General features: G+C 46.5%; 1 protein-coding gene across 4 annotated transcripts in view; it reads right to left on the bottom strand.

The window, feature by feature from the left end:
* The window catches only part of ANO6 (anoctamin 6), a 413050-nt gene that overhangs the window by 47960 nt on the left and 340020 nt on the right, over nt 1–25070 (bottom strand). For all 4 annotated transcript variants that reach the window (XM_069629839.1, XM_069629841.1, XM_069629840.1 and 1 more), the window contains 3 exons: nt 24705–24839; nt 22996–23101; nt 8347–8407 (listed from right to left, as the gene is read on the bottom strand). In XM_069629839.1, the coding sequence (XP_069485940.1) occupies nt 8347–8407; nt 22996–23101; nt 24705–24839 (302 nt within the window). The remainder of the gene's footprint in view (nt 1–8346; nt 8408–22995; nt 23102–24704; nt 24840–25070) is intronic.

Genomic DNA, 25070 nt, shown 5'->3' on the forward strand with positions numbered 1-25070 from the left:
GAGATCTAGAGGTTCACGTGCCTCCCCTTCGGTCTACCGTCCACACCATGGGCCTTCACCAAGATTATGCACCCAGTAACAGCAGCCATTCGGGAGAGAGGGATCAGAATAATAGTCTACCTGGACGATATCCTCATTTTAGGTCAGAGTGCTTCTGTTCTGCGAGAACAGGCTGCATGGGTATGCAACATAATATCCTCCCTCTGCTTCGTCGTGAACACAGAGAAGACGGAACTTCAACCCTCTCAGAGGATAGAGTTTCTAAGGTTTGTTATAGATACTTCTCTGGAGTTGCCAAACCAAAAGATAAAAGGCCATAAAGAAAGAACTGGGTGCAGTGATAGCGAAGAAAGTTATTTCGCTTCGCAATCTGGCTCGGATAGTGGGCCTCCTCGCGGCCTCAATCTAAAAGATTTCCAGGGCCGCTACGCTACAGAGCTCTTCAGAGATTGAAGATCAGGCATCTCGGAGGGGGCCCAGGCTACCATCAGTTTGTCACCATAGATCAAGAAGCCCTAACAGAGCTGCATTGGTGGCTTCAGAACACGGAAGCATGGAACAGCAGAGCAATCTTTGGGGACACCCCAGACCTACTGATAGAGTCAGATGCAAGCAGAGCCGGCTGGGGAGCACAGTGCAGAGGTTTGGAAACAGGAGGAATGTGGTCAGAGGAAGAGCTTTGCCTCCACATAAACTGTCTAGAAGTTCTGGCAGGTTCTTTCACTTTGCAGACCTTTACCAGGGACCGAGCCAATTGCTGCGTTCTCCTCAAGATGGACAATATTTCGGCTGTCCGCTACATAAACAAACTGGGAGGGACCTCGTCTAAAATTGAATATTTGCCAGGAGTGCAGAATTTTGTAGCAGATTGGAACTCTCAATATCTAGTAGACTCCAGCAACTGGAGGCTACGACCAGACATCTTTGCACAGATTCAGGAAATCTGGGGTCGCATACATACCGATCTTTTCCTATCCAGGCTCAACACCCAAACTCCCAGGTTCTTCAGTTGGAGGATAGATCCGGAAGCAGTGGGGATGGATGCATTCCTGCAACAGTGGACGGGAGCAGTCCACTACGTGTTCCCTCCATTCATCATGCTGACAAGAGTACTAGAGAAGGTTCGCAGAGTGCGGGCAGAGGTAGTGCTGATAGTTCCAATATGGAAGTCCCAGCCGTGGGTTCCAGTAGCGATGCGACTTTCCACAGATTTCCCGAGGATACTCCCCCACAGGAGGGACATCCTATGAGGCCCGAGCGGTCAGCTTCACCCTCTAGCAGTGGGTGGCACCCTGCGCCTGATGGCTTGCAGGGTTTCAGGAAACAATGGCAGCTGGCAGGTATTTCGAGACTCGCTGCCGACTGCATTAGAGACTCCTGGGCACCTTCCATCATCAGGAGCTATGGTGCCACGTGGAAACGTTGGTCCATCTACTGCACATGTTTCGATATTGATCCCGTTTCGACACCTTTAGTGCACATACTTAACTGCCTGGCGGAGAGGTTCGGCAACGGTTGCACCTACAGGACGTTGGGCTTTTATAGGTCCGCTATCTCAGCAGGTCACAATGAGATGGAGGGGAGGCCGGTAGGTGAGCGCCGAGCAGTTCTGCGCTTGCTAAAGGGAGTGAACATAAGGAAGCCCCAAGAGCCTAAATACTCTGCGCTCTGGGATGTGCAAGCAGTTTTCCAGCTATTTCTAACGTGGCCGGATAACAGGGACCTTTCGCGGCCTCAGATGTCAGGGAAATTAGCCATGCTGTTATGCCTAATAGCATTGCAGGAGGGTCTCAGACGCGAAAGCGCTAGAGATCGACAGAAAGATTTTTATATCCGGAGGGAGTATCCTTTCACATGGAGAACAGGACTAAGTCAGATTCAACAATTATTTCCTACCTGTACTTTCCGAATAATAGGAATCTTTGCATAGCGCAATGTATCAAAGACTATGAGATAGCCACTGCAGACGTGAGGCCGAGAGGGGTCACCCAGCTTCTAATTGCGCACAGGAAGCCCTTTCACGCAGTAGCAACAGCCACAATTGCAAGATGGGTTAGAGAAGTGATGCACTGGGCGGGTATTGACTTATCTCAGTTTGGTGCGCATTCAGCGGGGGGAGCAATGGCATCGAGAGCTTTTTCTGTTGGGGTACCTTTGCAAGATATTATGATTGGTCTAATGATTCAACATTTAAGACTTTATTTCAAGCCTATTTCTCAGATAGCAAATAGAATGACAGCTTGGAGCAAGCATAATGCTCGCCTCCTGTCTCAACATAGAATGAAGATTGCCCATGATTATAGCGCAGGGTAGTCTTGATTCTATTAAAGACAAGGAGGCGAGCATTATATCCCACTCCGATTTTGCAAGGGGTCGTATTGCAAAACTGTATTGATGAGTTATGTACACGTATTGCCCACCCTTATGATAGCATCTCCATTTGTTGCAGGAGATGAGCAGAAAACAACCTGAGCAAGTCCGCGGGTGAGGATCGCGAGTAAAGTTTGAGAGGATAACTATCCGCCGTCAAGAGAACAGAGTATCGGCGCAGAGGCTTGTTCAAGTCATTCAGTTGGTTCCAGTTGACTGTTGAAGTTTCATTTAAAGTGGTGTTCGTTGCCAAAGAAAGAGGAGTAGGGCTTTCCAGGAGACTTACTTCTATGCAAAGCCAGAGCCTGATTGGACAGAAGGGGCAGTCCAGAACTACTCAAGGTCAAAGGATTATGGGGATTGGTAGTTTGAGACATTTTACCTTGGGCTTACAACTCTACTACCCCTTTTTGTGTTTGAGCCTTCAGAGGAGCTCAGAGGAAACAAAGGTGTGTTTTCAAGTTTTAAGAAGGTTTAAAATGTTATAAAGTTGAAATGCTGTGAGAGCAGTAATAAAGAAGATAAAGCATAATGCTCGCCTCCTTGTCTTTAATAGAATCAAGACTACCATGCGCTGTAAGCCTGGGCAATCTTCATTGTAACAGCAGCACGCTTAAAAAACTGCTGACAGTGACATCCGCCGTATAGGAGACCTAGGGCCGCATCACCAGTTTGCTGATATTCGATGTCTGAATACCCCAAAAATGAATGAATTACCTGTATCACATGCCGTTACTGTAATGTAGTCAAAGATTTCGTTTTACTAATATTCCCCATCCATCGGGTGAAGGGCAGAATTTCCGCATGCAGCAATTCCACTTGGTCCGTTCGCACCACTTTCTAGGAGGGATTTCCCTCACCCTTGCCCCTCTACCCATTTGATCTCCACCTTCTATCCTCACTTCCAGTGTTATGTGGACGACAAGCGGCTCTTCTCCAAGCTTTACTCCTCCTCCGCCTCCGCCTCCTCCTCCTCCTCCTCCTCCTCCTCCTCCTCTTCCTCCTCCTCCTCCTCCTCCTCCTCCTGTCTCATTCCTGACTGCCTGTCTGCTATTCTGGCATGGTGCGCTGTTAACAATCTCTGCCTTAATGCCAGTAAGACAGAGATCCTTCTCATTGGGACCCCAGCTCCTTCCTTCCACACTCTGGCCGTCCTCCATGGGGCCCCCTCCCCTGACCCTCTAGTGAGGATAAAAATCTTGGTTTCATCTTCGACTCCTCTCTCTCCTCCTCTCCTCACATCACAGACCTTACCAAGAAGGTCCACTTTCAGCTGCACCTCCTTGGAGGCATTCTCCCTTTCCTCACCTTCCCCCAGAAATTAAAATAACATTGCAAAAAAATAACCATTTGACTCTGTAGCCTTTGAAAGCCTGGATGGAAGTTCAATTAAATATTGATAAAGTTGTGTACACCTCTATTTATGCACCAAGATGTTAAACGATGGCAAATGTTACATTTAAACCGCTTTTTCCAAAAGAGGACTTTTAGGAAAAAAGTGCTCTAAAATTCCTCATTAATTGCTAAATGTTTGCTGTACAAGTAAATCTTATCCTATGTCGAGACAGGAGGCAAGCATTATGCTTTAACTCAATGTCTTCAGAGCTCTGGTCCTCTCGAGGCTGGACTACTGCAACAGCCTCTTCCTCAATCTGCCCCTTTCCTCCTTCCGCCCTCTTCAACTAATCCAGAATCGGACTGCAAGACTTATCTTTGTCCTCAAGCCCAGGGATCTCCTCTCTCCAGCACTAGAATCTCTCCACTGGCTCCTGGTTGCTGCGAGGATCAATTTCAAGACCCTCTGCATCATCCACAAGGCTTTATGGGGCCTTGGGCCCTTCTACATCCAACTCTCTCTGCCGAAATACCGCCCTGCTAGAGCCCTTCAGTCAGCAGCAACTCTCTGAAGAGTAGGGGGTAGTTCCATCTCTTCTGTAGGAGCCTTCCTCTGGAATGGGCTCCCTGCTCCTCTCAGACTTCAGCCGGATCTCCTTAAATTCCAGAAGCTTCTCAAGACTCCCTTTTTCTCTTCCCTCTCGCCCTCCCATGTCAAAGTCCCCCTCTGCCGCCTTGACTGGCAACCCGATTCATTCTGCTTCATACAGGGCACCAGACCCTCCTTGCCCCATCTATCCCCTGAACCTCAATCTCCTGTGAACCCACTCCAACCTGCACTTGCCCTACCGGGCTCCCTCTGGCTGGACTTGCACCCCTATTGACCCCATCCAGCCCCATGCTCGCACTTAGCATGTGGACCTTCATTCCCCTGCACTCTCTGCATCCGCTGGCTCTTGTCCACCTAGCCTCCCCTTAGCATTCGTCTAGCCCATGGGTCCTCTTCCCCCTTCTGCCCCCAACCCCACAGTACTTGTGCGCTCTCCACTCCGACCTGTACTGCTTTCCCCCTTAGCATTCCACTCTGACCAGCACTTCCCGCTCCCCCACTCCCCTGCACTTCTTGTTACTGCACTTGCACAATCCGAATGTCACAAGGCCTAGTAGGACTGTTTTTGTTAAATTCCTCATCACCGTTTCCGCACCCCATCCCCCTTTGTGTTATGAGTCACTATAATAATGGAGAGGGGGAAAACAAGCGGCATTCCAAAGTAACAGCGGTTTGACTTTTATTGCATCATGACATGAGGCTCAGAGTAATTCCAAATAACAAATTAACTAAGAACCTGAGGGTGTGGCGAGTGCAGAGGGTGAAAGAGGAGGAGTGCAGAGGTGGCCACAGGAGTGGCACAGTTTGCATCCCCCACACCCGCTGCTTCTTGTTTTGGAATTGTGCTACGCGGAGAGCCTACCCCAGAGGTGGGAGAGGAGCCCATTGCACTCATAACTCTGTTGTAGTGTTTGCCGATGCCCTTCGCCCACAATTTCTGGCCTGCTAACCAGTTATTTCCAGTTTATTTTCCAGCACTGGCTCTGGTTGTGGTTCCTGCTGCTGTGATCCTCCAGTAGGTGAGTAGTGGGGGACTCCATGTGGGAGGAGGTGCACTGAGGCACTGAATCAACAATGCAACAATACTTAGAACACTCAAGTTGCATGCTGTGGGACCGTCAGCCAATGGAATGACATGAGTTGGGAAGAGCCAGAGAGGGCTAGTAAAGACTTGAAGCACAAGGTGGCTGGTGCTTGGGGATAGATCTCATCAGTTGAAGCATAGACTGCTTGAGGCGGTCATAAGGTTTTAAATCTGTGGCCCCTTCAAGTCCCACCAGAAATCTGAAGATCAAGTTGCATGGCCCGAAAAGAATTAGCCAGAGAGGGGAAGGGCCCGCGTCCAGGCGTTCCACCCTTGGACCTCCATCTCCTAAGCTTTTACTGCCCCAGGTCAGGCCTTGTCCCAAGGCTTTGCAGTTTCATTATTTCTACTGCAACTGCCCCCCTCAATCAACAGCAATTGAAATGACACCCTAACTTGGTCATGGCAGTTCTTCCAGACTGCCTCCGTTACATCCTAATCCTGTTCTACCTGGGAATTCTGATCTGACTTGAAATGGCAAACTGGTCCCCCCCAGCCACACAGCAATTTGTTGATGTGCTTATTGGAGATGTTGGCCATTAACCTGGGAATCTATGGTCACTCCCCATTTCCGAGCCTGTGTGCGTCTTCCCTCTCCGCTACCCCTTTGCCAGGTTTGCATTAATTTTCCTGCTACATTTATTTTGCTCATTTAGGAATTGTTTTGTTCCATCCTGTTCCCATCCCTGAGCTCCCGAACCCCACCAAACTTCTGGATCAGAAATCTCCCTGTCAATTCCTTTGAGACTTTGTTGCTCTCTCCAACTTTTCACCACAGAAGCCCCAAAGACCTCTGTTTTTCTGTAACCTTCTAGTCCTGGTGTTTGTGGGAGTCACCCAATAATGGCAGTTCTTGTTCCCCACTTTTCTTCAGCGCCTGTTGCAGCTCCAGCCCCTGATCACACTACTGTGCACCAGGATCCCCCCACACCCTCCCAAAGCTGGAATTACTGGACGCCTCACCTGCCTCTCCATGTAACCATAGGTTTGTCCCATCTCCGACGGGCCTTAACACACGTTATCCGTCCCTTTATTCATTTATTTTATTTATTAGAATTTATAGAGCGCACAGCAGCCCTAAGGCATTGTGGCGCTGTTACAAAGAAAGGTGAGGAGCATAGTGGTTAAATGCCATGGCTTAGCTTAGTGGTTACAGGGTAGCTTCACTGTGGTTACAGGACATAGTAGAATGGTGTTTACAATGGTTCAGAGGATATTGGATGCAAGTTTAGTAACAGCATAGGAAGCATATGTTGAAGACATGTATGGCCTAGTGGTTAATAGGGAGAAGGGGGGGTAGTTCAAGATTAAGCCGGCAGTGCAAGCAGAGTTAGGTGAACAGCGTAGTTTTGAGTGTTTTGCCAAAGATGGTGAGAGAAGGTTCTGCTCTAAGCTCGCTGGGGTGAGCATTCCAAAGTTTGGGAGCTATTGGTCTTTAATCCAATACTCATGCTCACATTCAGACACCCCCATCTTCTACCCCTGGATTGGAACATTCCTTTCTTATAAATCTCGCAAAGGCAGGTGGTCCAGTGCAAATAACATCTCGAATCTTGAGTTTTGGGGCAAGTTACCAGACATTGGCCTGCTCCATTCCCACCATTATTGGCGTGCACGTGAATCTTCTAACCCTCGGCCCGTTCAAAAATGATGCGGATGGACTCAACCATTGTAAACAAACAGGGGTGTGCTACACTTCTGTATGTAACCACTGCGCTCACTGTGGCAGCTCTGGATAAACTTGGGAGCCCCAACTCTGCGATGGACGCAAATCTTTTCATGTCGTGCACTGACTTTTTCAACACATTTTTGTTTTCTTTTTTTTTTAATGTTATGTTTCCCTGCTCGTTCTTGTACAGAGCCCTTCGGCGCCATACAGTACTCCTCTCGCCTATTCCAGGACAATATGTGCGGAAACTGTCAACTTTAGGGCAAGAGAAATTTACAATAAAGTTATCCTAAAACTAAACATGCATACGCAGCTCACAACATCCACACCTTTTGGCCACTCCATTAATGACAACCACTTTTGGCAAAATACTCTGCCTCTGCGTCAATGTACCAATGCACTAATAACTGGATTTACAAGATACACACATGGTGTGCACTCAGTTTGCACTCTCCATTCAGCTTAAGCCATCTGTTTACACAGCCTTTAGACCATGCTGCATTCCACATATGCAGTTCCTTGTTTCAAGTTCCCATAAAATAAGCAATAATTGTAATTGGTTATTTATAACGTGCTTAATTCCCAGAGGTTTCTAAGCGCGGACCCGGGGATCGAACCTGTGTCGCCTTGCTTCCAAGGCGAGCGTGTTGCCCCTGAGCTGTCCTCCCGAGACAAGTGAAAATAAATATATAAAGATTTGCAAGTGCAATGACACTGAACATTTTGTCAAATGCACAGATGACGGTGCCAACGTCATCAATATTACCTAAAGGATAAGAGTCACAAAAATATCAAATGCCATGAAATAGCGAGTGCAATGTAACAATACAATGGAAAAGGCAAAAAAAAACACATTTTTCAGAAAAAGTCACAAGACAACCATAGCTCCGCTTTAGTTTTATGCTTGTATTGGTGTTGTTGTTTAAGATGCGCCATAACTGCGTGCTTTGGTCGTTATTGGGGGTGTGGGGGTAATGGCTTATTTGGACTTTTATGTAGACACTTGTTGTGGAACATTTAGTTTTTTATTTTGTTCTAATGTCACTTCAACGTCGCTATTCCGCAAAAATTTTAAATTAAATTCACTTTTGTTATCTTAAATAACTTGGTAAAAAGCATTTTCCCCAATTATCATTTAAAGTGAAACACAGGCGAGACCGAGAACCTGCTACTCTGATTTCAAACCAACTGGAAAAGGTAACATGCAGAAAAAGACTCTTCATCGGGAAGAAATAGCCATCACAGATGTGCAAATGGAACCAAGTGTCAAGAGCTTACCCCATACTCCCATGAAAACCGCAAACACAAGCGTTCCAAAGCTGTCGAATATACACAATTTCTGAAAAACATACAAAAGATATTGGTGAGGAATATTGACGTAATGTTTTACCGAACAATATCACATTCCCATTGTCAGTCAGCCGGTTTCAACTTTTCCACGGCTTGGCGGCCGCTAGCGGGCGGGTGCTTAGCACCCTCACCCTCATGGCCCGACACGACTTTGAAGGGATTGGGGTTGGAAGCCCGTGGTGGAAATGTTTGAGAGAGAAAAGATTGAAAGTTATTTTTCCAAAAATAACTTTTGGTCATTTCTCCCCTGAACATTTCAGACTTTGCACCCGGCCCCCACCCACACCGCAACCCCCTTACTTACTTTGCGGTGGCACACTTCGCTGTGTGCCACCGATTGCTGTGTCCCTGCAACGCCTGTTCCCTTTCACTTCCGTGATCGGGAACCGGCGACACAGGGTCCTTTCCTTTTTCTTTTTTTACTTTTTATGGGATCGGCTGAGGGGGACTCCCCTAAATCCCCTGGTCATAGTATAGTGAACAAGGGTGCGGGGGACACCCCTTCAACCCTTTCCACCGAATTAGGGATTTGGTTGAACTTTTTGGCTGTTTGGAATTTTCGAACGGCTGAAATTTGGCCAAATCTCCCATTCGGGATTATAAACTGTCTTTTTTGGACGATTCCACTTTGAAGTAGGTCGATTTGCTTCCGAATACTGGAGTTGGGTGTAATAAATGTTTTTTTGACAAGTAAAAAACTATTTTCTAAACTTGTACAGCATTTAATCTTAAATGGTAAGAATGGAAGAGCTCCCCCTGGTGACAAAGCGGTTACTGCCACTGTCGTAACATACGAATAGATTGGCGTCTGCGGATCTAGGTGGCAAGGATGCCTGCTTAATTGATACTTTCTTTTTTTTTATAAATCTTTTTGAGGCAACAATCAACAAACAAATACAATAGCCCCACTGCATTCCCCTCTCCGAAACACAGCAACACAAAGGTGACAAATCTGAGGTTTACAGGCCCAAACCCAGAGTGCATACATATGAAAATGTATATGCGCCAAAACAAATCTCACACCTTGTTTTACCGAACCTTTTAAAAAAAAAAAAAGTGTTGTATAGTTTATAAAAATGTAAACACTATATAGTACAAGAAAATAAAAAAACTTCCTTAAACAGAAACATAGCAAAAATATTGAATAACCTTAGCATCATGGCCATGTACAATCTCCATGATTATAATGAATTCCCAAAAATGTAAAACTGTCAATATCGGGTTATAATCATTTGCCTCCATTAATGCTTCCCAGAATGATTCAGTTTTAAGATGCACACAACCTTTAACACATTTTTCCAAAAATCATCCTTCTAAAGTCATGAGCATGATATATACAGCTGTTTTAGCCTTTCAATTTTCTACATTCGACATAATTAATCAAGTCAAATTAGTTAATGGAGCAGTGACTCGGAAAGCGGTTGAGGACAATGAAAATTGCCAGCAGTCAGAGGACTACCCAAACCATAATGCCATTAATAGATGGTGAAATTCCATGCAAGTGCCTAGAATACCCCTTCCCAAAACACCTCTTCTGAGGAGACTGTCATGGGGGGATTGTTCTCCGTACTGTACCCGTTAGTCTAAGCCAGGATCAGGACACACAAAACTGTGCATAGGATCTGGTGTAGGCCGTCATTTCTTATAATGACATAAAACCACCTCAGTAAATTAACATTACTTTCCGTCATGCTCCACCTTGACTTTTCCCAGGTACCACAATAAAGCTTTTCCACACCTGGCCACCATCACTTTGCGAGTCTCCAGGAGTTTCAACCTTTATCGTTGGTTCCAGAACACAGGATCAGAGGGCAGGGGCATTCCCATACACTCCAGCGTTCCGTGGCTTCTCCTTGCTGCATCTCTCAAAAGCCACGCCCCATCATCTGTATCCTTTAAGACCATAATGATGGTTCCTCCACCGTCAGAAGGACCGTCCTTTCTCATGCACATCGGTAAACGGAAGGCTATTTTAAGATTAAAACCACATTGACCTTCCATTAGAAGAAAGGAATACAGAAATGGGTGCTCAGAGGTACAAATGACGGATCCTCCGCCAGGGACCATCTTGAATTCTTGCTCTGTTCTCCACAGATTTGTGGGGGGAAGTTTGGAATTGAACATTTTACGTACACCCCTTGCACAGCACTGCAATATGATATTGAGGATATACCGCGAACCGCCATGTTTAAACAACTTTTTCTCACTTGTGCAAAGTGAGGCTTTAGGCTTTACTGCGCATGACTGTGATGAAAGCGGTTTACTTAGTGTGTAGCTACGCTCACCTTCACATTTCTTGCTTCTGACAGGTTTCCCTTTTGGCATACGTAAGCGTGTTTTAGGCTCCCGCTTACTTAGCAGACGGAAGTCATTATAAGGGTTGTCAATCTTAGAGGAGTATATTCACTTCACTAAACATATCACTGGTATGCTGTCCTCCTTAATAGCAGTGTCTAACATGCAAGAACACAGCTGATATCAAAGACTTGTATAGTGGGGCTTTGTTCCCCGCTTGCTACATTGTTTCAGCATGATTCTTTGCCCTGTCTGGACCTCCCCTTCTATTGAAATGCATGTGTTCCTTTTGGTATAAGAGAATGGTGCACCGAGGGAGGGGGGTTCTCACTTGCACCAAAATCACGTACTAATGTTGGTTTGCTTTTGTCGTGTTTGCTTTTTCACTAATTAATTGTTCACAAATCCACCAGAATAGGCAGTGGGCATTTTTCCACAACATATTTGAATGAAACTCTTCGACAAATAAATCCACCCAGAAACATATGACCATCTTAACTGCTAGATTGCCCGAGCCGCCTACTCAATGTCTTTGCCGCTGAAGAAGCATGGTCACACGCCTTCTTGATCGCCTTCTCAGTAGTTTTTATTTTTCAATCTCCACGCTATCTTGCCAATTCTCAACGGAGGACACTGATTGTTCAATTTTCTTTTGCGTAGATTCCATATGGTTTTTCAATCTACCGGTGATGGCAATGAAATTACCTGGAGTGAGAGACTCACTCTTGAAGTGCTGGCGTACCTGGGGCTGGGTCTTATAGCCACTCCTTTCCTCGAGTGCAGCCACAACTAGTGCCACCAATACTGGGCACTACCTGCCAGTCAAGTCCCCAGTGGACATCTAGAACAGAAATCTCGACTTCTCATTGTGGCTCACAACACACAGTCTCAGCGATGTAGCACCTAGAGGCTACTTTGCAACAGTTAAGGTCTCCGGGATACATAGCGCCCAGTTGCGTCTTTGCCACAGATCAGTCTCAGGAATGCATAGCGCCCATCTGTGTCTTTGCCACAGATCAGTCCCAGGAATACATAGCGCCCATCTGTGTCATTGCCACAGATCAGTCTCAGGAATGCATAGCGCCCAGCTGCGGTTTTGACAGAGATCAGTCTCAGGAATGCATAGCGCCCAGCTGTGGCTTTGCCAAAGATCAGTCTCAGGAATGCATAGCGCCCAGCTGTGGCTTTGCCAAAGATCAGTCTCAGGAATGCATAGCGCCCAGCTGTGGCTTTGCCAAAGATCAGTCTCAGGAATTCATAGCGCCCAGCTGTGGGCTTTGCCAAAGATCAGTCTCAGGAATGCAATGCGTCCAGCTGTGGCTTTGCCAAAGATCAGTCTCAGGAATGCATAGCGCCCAGCTGTGGCTTTGCCAAAGATCAGTCTCAGGAATTCATAGCGCCCAGCTGTGGCTTTGCCACAGATCGGTCCCAGGAATGCATAGCGCCAAGCTGCTTCTTTGCCAGCTTTGCTCCCCTCTCTCTTTATTCACTCACTCTCCTTATATGCCATCTAGTGCCCTTCCTGCCATACCTGGTGTCTCACAAAATGCACTCTATCCCTTAGAATTGGGCTAGACTGCTGAGACTGTGTGTTGCGAGGCAAGAAGACAAGTCAGAACTGTTTCCTGACCTGGCTGTCCATTGGGGACCTGACTGCCAAGTAGTGCCCTGTGTGGGTGCAAATCCTCACTCAGGGCAGATATGTGCCCTTCACACAACAACTAGGTCTAGAGTTTAGCTTTGCCAGGAGGCACAGGTCACGTGCACTCTCTCCAGGTTCTTCCACCAGTGAGAGGTTAGCTGGCCCAGGGACTTCAGGCTTTTCCTTGATGTCAGGAAACGGTTAATGGACAGTGAATGACAAATAATCTAATCTGTATAACATCATCTGCCTCTTAGAGCATCTGTGATTGGTCGGGGGAAGAAAGGGAGGCAGCAGAGAAATGGGAGGTCTCAAGGTTGGTCACACACCTCTGGCACCTGGACTGTAGGCGGTGGGTATGTGGTGATTAGCTCCACATAGGCAAGCGTTAACATGCAATATAGTGTCTCTTGAAATACTTTTTGTTCCCGTCATTTTTTAAATCTTGCTGCAGCTGTGCGTTTCCTGAACACACGTGGCCACATCGAAGCCTAAACCTCCTCTACAGTCCTGCTGGAAGGCCCTGGCTCGTGGAGCTGAAATCCTCCAGTCTGCCTCAGGGTCCTGGTGCCCTGCTTCTTTGCTCTACCTTTGATCTGCCTTTTATAGACCATGTTCCGTTTTACACTCTCTTGCAGATTGGTTCAAGGGGTCTCTCTTTGTAAATTGTCTCCCGATTGGCTGAATGGTGAAAATGGACTCTCATACTTTTAACCGTCGTTGGCCGAAGCAAATGAAATGGCCAGTTGCCATTTTGACTCCAGATGGAAGACCCGATTTCACGCGGCTCTGCATAAGTCTCTGTTCCCACTTTCCGAGAGCTGCCCGTGTGCTGAGCCGACCTCCAGGATCCAGTGACTAAAGAGTTTATCAGAATGAATCCCAGCCAGCTTGCTTTACATCGACCTTGCAGTTCTCTGCCTCGGAATGATCCTATTAGCAGGGTCTACTTTTCGGTTGTATACGAATTGATTGTATTACAATTGACCGATTCACAATTGACCTTCTGTACAATTGACTGAATTTAAAAGGTCAATTAGGATATATATGTGGGGGGAAACCCCCCAAAACTTCCACCCAGTCCAACCCCCGCTGCAACCTCCCACCCAATCCCCTTAAACTATTACAAACCCTAACCGACCCACTATATATATTAACTAAACGGTCAATTGTACTGAAGGTCAATTAGGACCACTGAAATTCGGTCAATTGTGATAGATTAATTCGGGTAATACCTACTTTTCATTTGGACATTGTGATATGGTCAGGGTGGAGAGACATGGGAATGGGTTTGGGAGTCTGTCGGGGTTCCCAATTCCATGATAATGGCCCCGGAGGCGTTATACAGGGGATTCCGGAGGGCATCCCCATCCTCATCGGTTACAGTGCTCATAATTTCCTCCGATACAGAGTCGTGCTCTTAGCACACGAGATACTAACAGGAAGGACGAATCATTGGGAACTGAAGGATCCCATGTGCATGTCGATAATCACAGAGCTCCGAATGGTGAACATTTGTGAGACAACTTGAGAAACAACCAAACATGGCAAGTGGGAGGTTCCGTGAACCAGAACTCCAGGCCTGGAGGAAGTCTGGTCTTCCTGAGAAATTCACGCATTGTACCGAGAGAGACTATTCAAACAACTGCCACAACGTCTACCTCGACTTCCAAAGCTGGATGGGGATGCTGCCCGACTTTTTGTAAGGCCTCTTCATGGCCTTTGTGTGCAGAGCCATACAGCGGCCCACAGATGAAGTATGTTCACATCCAAAATAGCAAGGGGTCTTATGGAACCGTAGGAAGTCCCAATCCTAGCCAATACGAATGATTTCAAGTCATGCACAGGTGACAACGATCCCCCACTTGCAGTTCCCAGTTAAATGCAACCCAGCCTATAAAAGCAGGGCCCAGAGAGAGGCAGGTGTGGGAGCTGGGAAATGTTTCAAGCGCATAGAGATGGGAGGGAACAGTTGGAGTAAAGGAGACAGCGAGGTTGACACGGAGCAAAGCAGAGAGAAATAGAGCTTGTAGCAGAGGAGAGGAGGAAAGTGGAGGAGGAGCAGAGAGGATGGAGAAGAAAATGTGGCAAGAAAGAGGTTAGAGAAGAAAGGGATGAGGAAGGAGAGGAGAAGATAGAAGATCAAAGAGGGGAGGAATGAGTGAGAAAGAAAGGAGACAGAGGGAGGCAGAGACAGATGGGAACCACCAAGTGTTAGGCAGAATTGCATGCAGTACCCTCTGGGACCACTACACACAATTAGGACTACAGGTGTAAACAAGACCAACCTTTGGTACAAGTCTGTACCACAGTTTGTGGGTAGCGAGCTGAGCATCCAGGCTTATCTCAAGAGTGAATGTGAGCAGTACAAGGCGTTACACAGAGGACTTTCAATCACAGTGGTTCAAGTAGACACTTACATTCAAGGTTACTTGGTAAAACACTTATTAATTTATTACACAATCATTTAGAAAACATGTCACTAGCAGAAGACAACTTAATATTATATACCAATACACTTAAATACAAAAGCTTTTGGGGCAGTTTGAGCTCCCCTGAAATAGGAGCAAAATGGCAGTTCAGTTACTTAGCAGTGAGTAAAAAGGACAAAAGTAAGTAGAATATATTACATATACTTTCTAGGCAGTGCAAATAGTTTCAGTTCACCAGAATAGTTCAATTCAAGTCAATAGGCCAGGCCAAAGTCAAGGGGCTAGTGTTCTGGATAGGAAAGAGCAGTTTTGGTATCAAATGGTAAAGTCTTTGCAAAAGTTCTCAGAAGTAGTTTAGGCGAAAAAGAATCATTTGTGGGGCACAAGCTGATTAGGCCTGCAAGTTGGGAAAGTTTCACGAAATTTCACAGCGAGAGTGGTGTTCTCTCAATCGGGTTGGCACAGTACCTTTTATATAAAGAAACAAATGCTGCTGAAGTCGTTGTTCCTGGCAGTTCCTGCAGATCTCGCTGTTTCTGAGCCTCAGTCATGGGGACAAGAGGGAGGACGTTGGGGGACTCCTGCACTGCACAGGATCGTTGAAGAAAGCAAACAAAATGGAGTCACTTCAGTTCCAGTAGCTGTAGATTCAAGAACACAAACTGGTGTCCCTCTCTCTGGTTAATCCTAACCAGCCTTGAGAATGGTGTCCAGGTGTCTTATGAGTTGATTGGTCCCACCAACTCAAAGGAAGAAGCCGCCCTTGAAGGAGCTTCTCTGTCGAATTGGGTTTGGCAATTCAGACCTCCAGCAGGGCTTCACTGGGCAAACCAACGGTCCAGGAGTTGCAGCAGCCGTCCTCTTCCAGCTCATCTTCGGTTCTTTTGTTCCATTGGTCGACTCTGCCTTCCAGTCCTGGAGACTCGCCTTTTAAACAGTTTTCTCCCATTCATTCCAGCCTAGCGGTCGCTCACCCAGCAGGCTGGCTGTCCTGGCTCTATAGTCTGCCGGCTGATCACCACAGATTGCATTTGGGTCTCCTAGGAGACTAAGCACATGGAGTTTCAGGCACCTCCCTCACTTCCTGCCCCCCCAGGCACTCAGACGCCAAGGGCGGACTTTCGTCCTGAAGCCCGCCAAAGGTACACGAACAAAGGGACCAAACCTGGTTTGGCGCGCAGAGACAAACACTAGAAGGACCTTTCCAAAAAGCAATGGCGAAGAAAGAAGACCGGGACCCGTTTAAACAAAGGAGCTTAAAGCTCAATCTTGAAAAACATGGCTCCTGTGATTTTTAGCTACCGGTGTTCCCGGTCGGGAGAAATCATGGTAGTTCGTTGTAAAACCACTGCCACCAGCCTTTTCAATAGGAAAGGGTAGGATTTGACTGCTACATGAGTTTCTAGACACAGGGATACTAGGGAACCCCTCCAGCACTCCATTGTAAAATGGTGTGTGCTGGGTCTAGGAATTTGGCAAAGTTGCTGGGGGTCTCTAAGGTGAAGTGAATTAGCACATTTTTGAGAACTCTTCCTAACACCAAGTAGTAAAGCATGTCCAAAGACCATCTGGAGGAGGAACAGGGAGAAAGTGCAGGAACAAGAGAAAGGTAGTAGCTGCCTCCAACACCTGCTTCAGAAAGGTACCCAGCAGTGGTGGATAAGATAGAATAAAGGTTAGAGTTAGAGATGAGGACACAAAGAGCAAAGGAAAGGCACAATGACCCTGGATTCCATCGCTTGTTGAAGTGTCTGACTCCCGACCACCACCTGACAAACCTTAGGTATCAGGTGGGGCACCTTGCAGCGGAGTTCAGGGGGACCAATGTGTGGTCCGGACGACTTCAGTGGTGGCCAAGACAGACAGAGAGACAGAACAAAGTGCCTGAGACACTATCGGCACTCGGAGCCTGAGAGCGATTCTTTGACACAGCTTTGGGGCTGCTGTTCACTATGGGATAGACGGAAGAGCTTAAGCTCACGATACTGGTGGAAGTGAAGGGTCTGGTGATATACCAGAGTGCTTGGGTTGCAGCCCCTACCATGATCACCCTTCGCCCAATCAACCCCAATGCATGTCATCAGTCCAATCAAGCGAACTGTGAACAGCCAATTGGGTGAAAGTCATGTGTCGCTCCCCCGGCCATGGCCTCATCCACATCTAAAGAAAGCAGGCAACCCGGCCGACACCCAGAAAATCATCACTCTGATCTTATGCAGTGCAATATAAAGAAATCTACTCATCAGCTTTACGGGGAACCTAGTAAAGGGTATGGGTTTATTGCAGCCAAATTGATCAATTAATGCATCCAACCAAAAATCTTGGAAACAGATGGGTCTCAAAAGGAGCCCGGAAGGCTAATTGAAGAGGGGTTGCCATAGCAATAAAATGAATAAAAGATGACTTACATTCCAAAGATACCCAAGCAGTGGAGACGCAAGTCAGATCCAATATTGCCAATCAGTTGACTGTCATCAACTCCTGTTCACACGTTCATCCAATATTCCATATTGTATTCTTTGAAAAAATAAATGCTAATTTTTTGGATGAACTGGGACCTTTTCCCTTACGCATATTCACTTAGAGATTTGCACAAGCGGCACTTCCAAGCAGGTTGCTTCCCGGTGTGCAATAGGAAAGGCAGAGGTAAAGGGGAGGTGAAAGGTTAAAATAATGTTGCCATTCACAGAGAGCTGTGGTCGCGTTCATGGGAATCCCTCTCTAGTCCTATGCTTACTGGCTGGGCTTGGGCTAGCTCCAAGAGTGTACTTCTAATCACCTGGTAGACTGGCAGGAGGGCCTGCTCGGTACAGCGCTTTACCCACAGCCTTTTGAATCCTCCAGCGTGCGGCTGCGCTCCTATTTCCAGCAGGAGTTGCGCTGGGCCTTCCCTAGTTAGTAATCTTGTTCAGGTCTCTGCTTTTTTGGCCTTCTGTATTTGCCGTATGTTGACTTCGCAAGATCCTGACGCGAGGAAGTACGAAAGTGGAAGAGGAAGTAATAAAGACAATCCGGTCTGCATCGGTTCAGGAGGATAATCCTTCAAGGCGATTGGCCATTGGCCTCTCCAAACAGCATCTTCTGCTCAGTGACCTTTTAAATCTCAGAAGGTTTTGCTTCTGCTAAAGGCGAGAAAATAGAATTTTGGTTTCATGAGCCACAATGTATAAAACGCACCTTCAACTGCTGTGCCGACGTGAGGTCCGATGGTGGATTTCCCTTCTGGTAGGACTCCCTGATTCTTCGCTGCTGGTGTTGGCTCAGGACACGCTCCCCACTTTTAGACTATCATTTTGCATTCCTCCTGGGCTCGTCAGAACCCAATCTGCAATGAGGAAAGTCGTTGAAATCCCCTGATCACCTCATACGATTTAACACTGAATGATTTGACTGGTCTGCGTACTGGTCTGATAGAAATATTAAAAGAGAGGGGCAATGCAGAGCCCCGCAGGGCCCCACACTCTGCGGGCCATGCTTTAAAGTTCAATGGCGTTGGTGAAACCATCTGTTGCCAATGGGATGAAAGACATTCATCTACTTCAGTGCTGGACCTCCACAACCTACACCAATGACCCTGCAGTGCAGGGTCTCACGGAACATAGGATCAACAGCGGCTGACAGGTCCCGGGGACCCAGTACCTCAGAGCCAGGCTGGCCTGCCCGTGATCTCATGTCATCTAAGAAGGAGGTGGTGACAGCCTCTGCAGTGTTGCGCCACTTTTCTCTCAGTAGAAATTGTGCGAAAATTAGATACATTGCACCGATTGGCTGACAGTTATTTTCATGTTAATTATTATGGGCTTTTATGGGTTTGAAGCTAACCTAGTTGCAGTTTTGGATTTAAATGATTGGTTTCATTAAACAAATTCCAGAAGCTGTCCCCTGAATAGGTACCGCTACCAATGTTCTTGAGACCCTTCCTGCAGGTAGCGCTTCTCAAGCAGACATAATCCCAATGGCAGGATAAGAAGCCATTGCCCAATTGCAACAAAAACCCAGCAAGAGTTCAATGCCAACATTTCAGGGCCAAATCCAGAGGCAATCTTCTTCCATTTCATGACCTGGAAGCATTTCCTTAAAGGATCAGATGTACAGCTCTGAGGATGCCAACGATTCAGTTGCTAGCAACAAGGTCCCAAGGATCCCACTAGACCCAACAGAACAGGAGTCTGCAACCTGTGGCTCTCCAGATGTTTTGGGCTAGGACTCCCATGACGCCTCAGCATAGGTTATGCTAGCTAGCATTGATGGGAATTGTACTCCAAAGAGCACTGATATAGAGGGAGTCGAAGATTACATATTAACGTCCTGCTTTTTCTTATCCTTCTTGCATGCGAACATCATTTCTGTAACTTGGGGTTACAAGCCTTTTGTAAAGATATCCCTGGGAATCAGCAAAAAGACTGCTATTAAGCGGTTATTTATTATCATCCTTATTTATATGTTTTCTCATTTCTTTTAGGCTTAGTGATCCATTTTATTATTGGGTGGCTGCTTGAAAGATTGTCTTTCCGAAATAAAGTTGAACTGAAGTGATTCATTCAAATTTAAAAGAATACATTAAATCAAAACATCTTAAAATACAAACTTTAAAACATTAAATTAGGCAAATACTTTATCTGATAAAAGCAGAGAAAAACCTCCTTGAAAGGTTTTAAAGACAACAACCGAAGTACCACAAGGCAGTACTCATTTACACAGTCTGATCCCATATACTAACAACTTGTCACAAACTCAGGTCTGTGAATTCCCCATTTTAACTCTTTCACTTTAAAATAGATAAGCTGTGGAGTCTCTCAAGGCTGCAACCTCTCCCCCATTAGCTTAAATCTCTGCATGGCACCTCTGGAAGAACACACCGCCAACATCAAGACACAGCATTACGCAGATGATATGCAATTTAAGATCAATTGCATCAGTAATATCCATTGACTCATGCACTGTCTGCACCTCGCCCAAGCCTGGATGTGAAGTGCCTACACTCACCAAAGCATGACGTATTCACTTCTTAATTCTCCCCAACGGCAAATTCTCACTGCTTTACTATTGACTGTGGCCCCTCATTCGAAACGGCCATCGCCAAGAAGACCAAGCAGCATGGTACCAGCTTTCGCTCCTCCACAAATCTAAGCCTTCTATTCCTGCCCAGAATTTCACAACAGTTGTCTAAGCTCTGGTCATCTCCCATATGGGAGGTGGCAACGCCCTATTCACAGGAGTCCTAGATGCCACTTGGACCATCTGAAAGCCATCTAGCATACTGCAGCAGATCCCAGCACACCACTAAAAGTTCAATCACATGGCCCCTATCCCCAAAGAGCTGCACTGCCTACCCCTTCAAGCACTCATCATGTTAAATACATCTACTAAGCAGTCACACACTCTACCTGCAAGAGAACCCCCCCCCCCCCCCCCCATCTCCGGAGGCCAGTACACCACCAGAAACCATTGCATCACCAGACCGGAAACAAAGAACAGCTAGAGGGAAAACGACAGGAAATAGGCCTTTCCTGATATGCACTTGATGTCTGTAATGAGTTACCAATGCAGTTAGGACTAGTCCCCTCCATCCTACCATTCACGAAGGACCCGAAGACCCCCCCACCCTTCAAATCGATGATCAGTTCACTCAATCCTAATTCTTCCCTCTCCCCTCCTCGCCCCAGCAATTCCAGCGGCTCTGCTATCCTCGCACCTTTACTTGTAATCTCCTCGGTGCACTCCCTATGTACAATTCACTGTTGCATCCCAGCAAAGTTTTCACTTCATGTAGCCCATGCAAACATTTATATACACCTAGCATGGATCCCATACCAACCAAGGGTCAAGCGACAACATGTGGCGTGAAGACAGCTTCTTCATAAAAGCATACAGTTATGTTTCTAGGGTCTTTCCGGTCACTAGCAGGCTATCACCAGCCATCTTCTCATACCGGTAACTTTAGTAGGTGGCCCTCTCCAATACTGTTTAGAAGTGTCAAGCGTTCTCCATTGGCAACAATATCCATCCTTGCTTGCTCAGAGTTCCACAGCAATTAGCAATCTTATGTGATCTCTAGTCTGTCTCAACAGATGCATGACAGTCGCTTAGGGCTCTGGGTGCTGGTGACCCCCCCGCCCCCTATGTTATCTTAATGAACCTGTTGGCCATGTCTAATAATGTAGAACATCACATCTGTTTGGAGTCTGCTGTTCTGGGTCGGCGTAGAGAGAACCCGCGCTGGAGTCTTTGACAGACCACGACAGATCAAACCAGCAATGTTTAACTCAACCATTAAACCACTGACCTATAGGAGGGCCTCAGGGGTCAGCCCTATCACCACTACATTTTTAACGCATATCTTTGGCTCTTGCTTAAAAGATTCCTTATCAAACTCTTTGCCAATATTTGTGGGTTAGGAGAAAGACTTGAGCAGAACCCATTGGCTTGCTGGCCATTAAGAACTCCTTGTTGGAATATCTGAACGAGAATCATCCTTAACTGATGGCGCCTTAATGCGGCAAGAACAGAGGCGCATTCCCTGAGACAAGTATTCACTTAGTTCTGCACCTTCCAGCAGCCTCACTACCGAAGGTCTATAACCCGGGACTTCTCTGGAACTCCAGCTCCGTCTCAACGTGGCCAAGCCCCGGGTCAAGCACAGTCATTTTCATTTGAATATCTTGCATGGCAGGGCCCTACACCGGGCCCCATGCAGAGGTTAGCACGCATTAGGTCAATTACCCCACATGGGGCCATTTCTGCTAGCACTTCCCTAGTGGGAGACCTCAGAAAAATCCTAAGAAGGGTTCAGATGATTGTATGTTGCTGAGCTGCCTTGCTTTCAGTTGAAATCCCAGAGCCCATGTCCAACCAGCCTTGAAAGCATCGCATTGGTTGCCATGAAGCCTACAGAGCCAGGTTCAAGGGGCAGGGACACGCCTAATGTAGAGGGTTTTATTGAACAATGCCCCAACCTAAATCTATCATTTGCAGACTAGGTAATGGCTGCTGTGCATGCCAAAATCTGCAACTCTGAAATAAGACGCAAGGCACGCTGGCTGCCGGTCCTGGAAAGAATCAGATTCAAAACACTGGCGATGACCCATAAATGTCTAACCAACCTACTCACCCCAACTCAAAACATTAAGCCTACTCGCGCCACATCAGCTCACCTTCTCACTGTGCCCAAATTCAAAAGAACTAAAGCCGGGGGTCGCAGTTTGTCAGTTGTAGCTGGTAAAAGCTGGACCACTCTCCCTCTTGACATCAGATCTGACCCATCCCACTCCTCATTCCGCAGAAACCTCAAAACGTGGCTTCTCTCGCAGACCTCTTAACACTCTCACCCTGCTGCAACTACCTCAAGGCAACTGTATACCTACCCCGACAATCTGCTCCTAGAACTAACACTTAGAATTTCTTATTCAACCTGTATATATTGTAAACTCTGTAAAGATGCACTTGTAAATCAAATGAATATATTGCATGTTTGCCTATGATAACAACTGCAATGTTTTCCTACACTGTATCTCCAGCGCCCAGATACCTACGTGTTTGGCGTGCTCTACAAATGGTAAATAAATAAAATAAACAAAATTTCATGACAAGGGAAACATTCGCCTTTTTTAGATTGCATGTGAACAAAAAGCAATACCCGACTGGCAACCTCTCTTATTGACCAGGCACCGAAGCCGCCTAGTTGAGCCATATAGCTTGGTCTACAGCATGCACATGGTGTAACATTGCAAGTGCTCTGTTTACTTTTATTTTTGCAAATTATCTAAATTAGAGTGACCGCAACATATGAATTAAAGTAAGAAATAATCACTTGAGAGAGTTGTGAAATAGAGGCATCCACTACTGCAATGAAGTATGTAAGGATTTGGTCTTATCCTGCATCCTAATGGAATCTGGAGTGAGTGTCATGATTGACAATGGACTGTTACTGGTTAGAATGTTTATGTGTGACTGGTGTTCTCTTGAGGGAGTTGAGAGATGTAGCCTGAGAGGGAGGATGCCGGTGCTCGTCTATGTGAACTGGACTTTACCATCTGATGAATAATGACTCTAGAAACTGGATGTTACACTTGGAAACTGCTTAAAGAAGTTGCTCATCCACACCTTGATGTCCGAGTCATTTTGCTAAAACACAGAACCCCACAAAGTACAAATCATGTGTCTCATTTAAACAAGGAATACATGTTTAAGCAGTACATGTAACATTACCTGTGATGAATTGCAGGTGATGGTGAGGTTCCAGTAGGTGCACTGCTCATCACACTGAGGACACATAATGATGTTGCCGCCAATTTCGGGATCACAGACCTCTTTGCTTAAGAAAAAAGAAGGGAAAGGATTGAAGATCTCCATCCTCATGTTTAGACCTTTATGCTCCAAGTCATTCCCAATTCTACTTCTTGAAATTGGTTTTGGAGGCAGCATAAACAAATATAGATATATATGTTCCATGTAGTATGAAAAGTAATTCAGATAAAGGATGTGTTTATGTTGTTCCAGTGCAGCTTCAGAGTCCATGGGAGTGCAGGGAGAGTGTTTGCCGGAAGGGAGAATTTGGAAAAAGCACTTCTCGTGGGCGGCAGGCCGGAGCTCCTCTTAACGACCAGTAGGTGCACCCAGAACTAGCAACGTGCTCTCTCAAGTAAAGGGAGCTTGTGGCGAAGGCTTGCTTCCCGAACTGCCGGAGATCGATGGGTGATTCAGAGATGATACTAGAGTGTAGATATTGAGGTACACTACCTGCCCCTCACACTGTGACTTGGGCCGCCACTCCATGAAGGAGTCAGGATGGCCAATACGCGTAATGGCGCCTGAGAGGGAACCGATGTGTCTGCGGAGAGTACCCCAGATTTGGGAAGACCTGGCAACAGCTCAGGACAGTCTACCTGCATATCAAGGTGGTAGGCCTCTGAATGATGCCTCTTTGCAGACCCGGTTGTATTTCCCAATACCTTTAGCACAACAGGCAGTAATTTGCAGACAGCCATTTCCCAATGGACTTCTATCACATGCTCCCTTTTGAATCATTTTGGCTTTGCAGATCCGGCAGCCATCTTAGAGTGGAGGAGATTCCTCCTAGAATGGCTACCAAGCAGAGAAGAAAATAGAGTCATTCACTAATGGGAAATATCGTATTGATGGTAAAGGCGGTAAAAGGCAAACTTGAAGATCTGTTGGGGAGGGCGGTGTGTACTGAGCATTCACTCTGTAGTCTTGAGGTGAGGCTACCATCAAAGGACACAGGGAGACACCATGGCCTCCCTGGATAGTCCTAGGATCTTTCGGAATTATGCCAGTCAAAGAATCTTGAAACTGGGTGTCCAGGTGCAGATGTTGGGCAACCAAAGGCGAGGGTCTGAACTCTGTGCGTACGGTGTATAATAAGAGGGGCCCGATGAGGCTCTGCAGACATGACTTGAAGAAGCTCAGGGTGCTCAAATGAATAAAACTGATAAGAATACAGTTCCGATAATTCCAAGGAAGAGTCCAGACCACTGAACAATTAAAGCAGTATCCGTACTGGTGGTGCTCCGCTCTGCAGCTCTGAGGCATGGTGTACCTTCAGCAGAGATGCAGGAGGCGCCCATGTAGGGCCCCCAGGATATTGCTGTTCCTCAGCTTGAACCCCCAGACTGGCTCAGGAGTAGGCCCTTCTCGGGATAGAAAACTGAATCAGAAGGGATTGTGGCTGGGATTACCTCGGCTTTCCACAATTCCTCAGGAAAGAGCTTCTTACCCGTGGCACTGAACCCCATTTTGTATCTCCCTTGCTATCATTGTACTAGTAACATGCTTGCTTCAAATGACTGTGCCCTCAAGAATACGAGTAGAAACATTCAGGCAGGATATTTAAAAGGACTTTACACACAAGTGCATAATGTTAAAAGTAACAGGCAATGTTGCAGTACATGCCATACCTCCAAGTGCACGACTCCTGCGACTTATAGCCATACAGGAAGCAGGCCAGTCCCACGAATGCCGCAAGCACCAACATCTTGGTGTAGAAGCCGAGCCAAGCGAAATAGATTCCAATCTTCTCTCCATAGTATTTCCTGTGTGGAGAGAGGGGGGGGGGGTAAAGTTCATGTGAAGCGCAGGAGTATTTATTTTCATGAATTAGCAAAAGTAAACATTCTCACAAGCATGTTCAGAGTTCACTCGTTTTTAACTTCAATCTATTTGAGGCAAAATGAATAATGTATGTTATTAATAGCCTGTTGAAGCTTCATTACAATTGTTGACACAGGATTTTTTTAGTGGATACGTTGCTGCTTGTGAGATCA

The sequence above is a fragment of the Ambystoma mexicanum genome, chromosome 12 (genome assembly GCF_040938575.1).
Source record: "Ambystoma mexicanum isolate Mex_15411 chromosome 12, UKY_AmexF1_1, whole genome shotgun sequence".
NCBI classification, from domain to species: Eukaryota; Metazoa; Chordata; class Amphibia; order Caudata; family Ambystomatidae; genus Ambystoma; species Ambystoma mexicanum.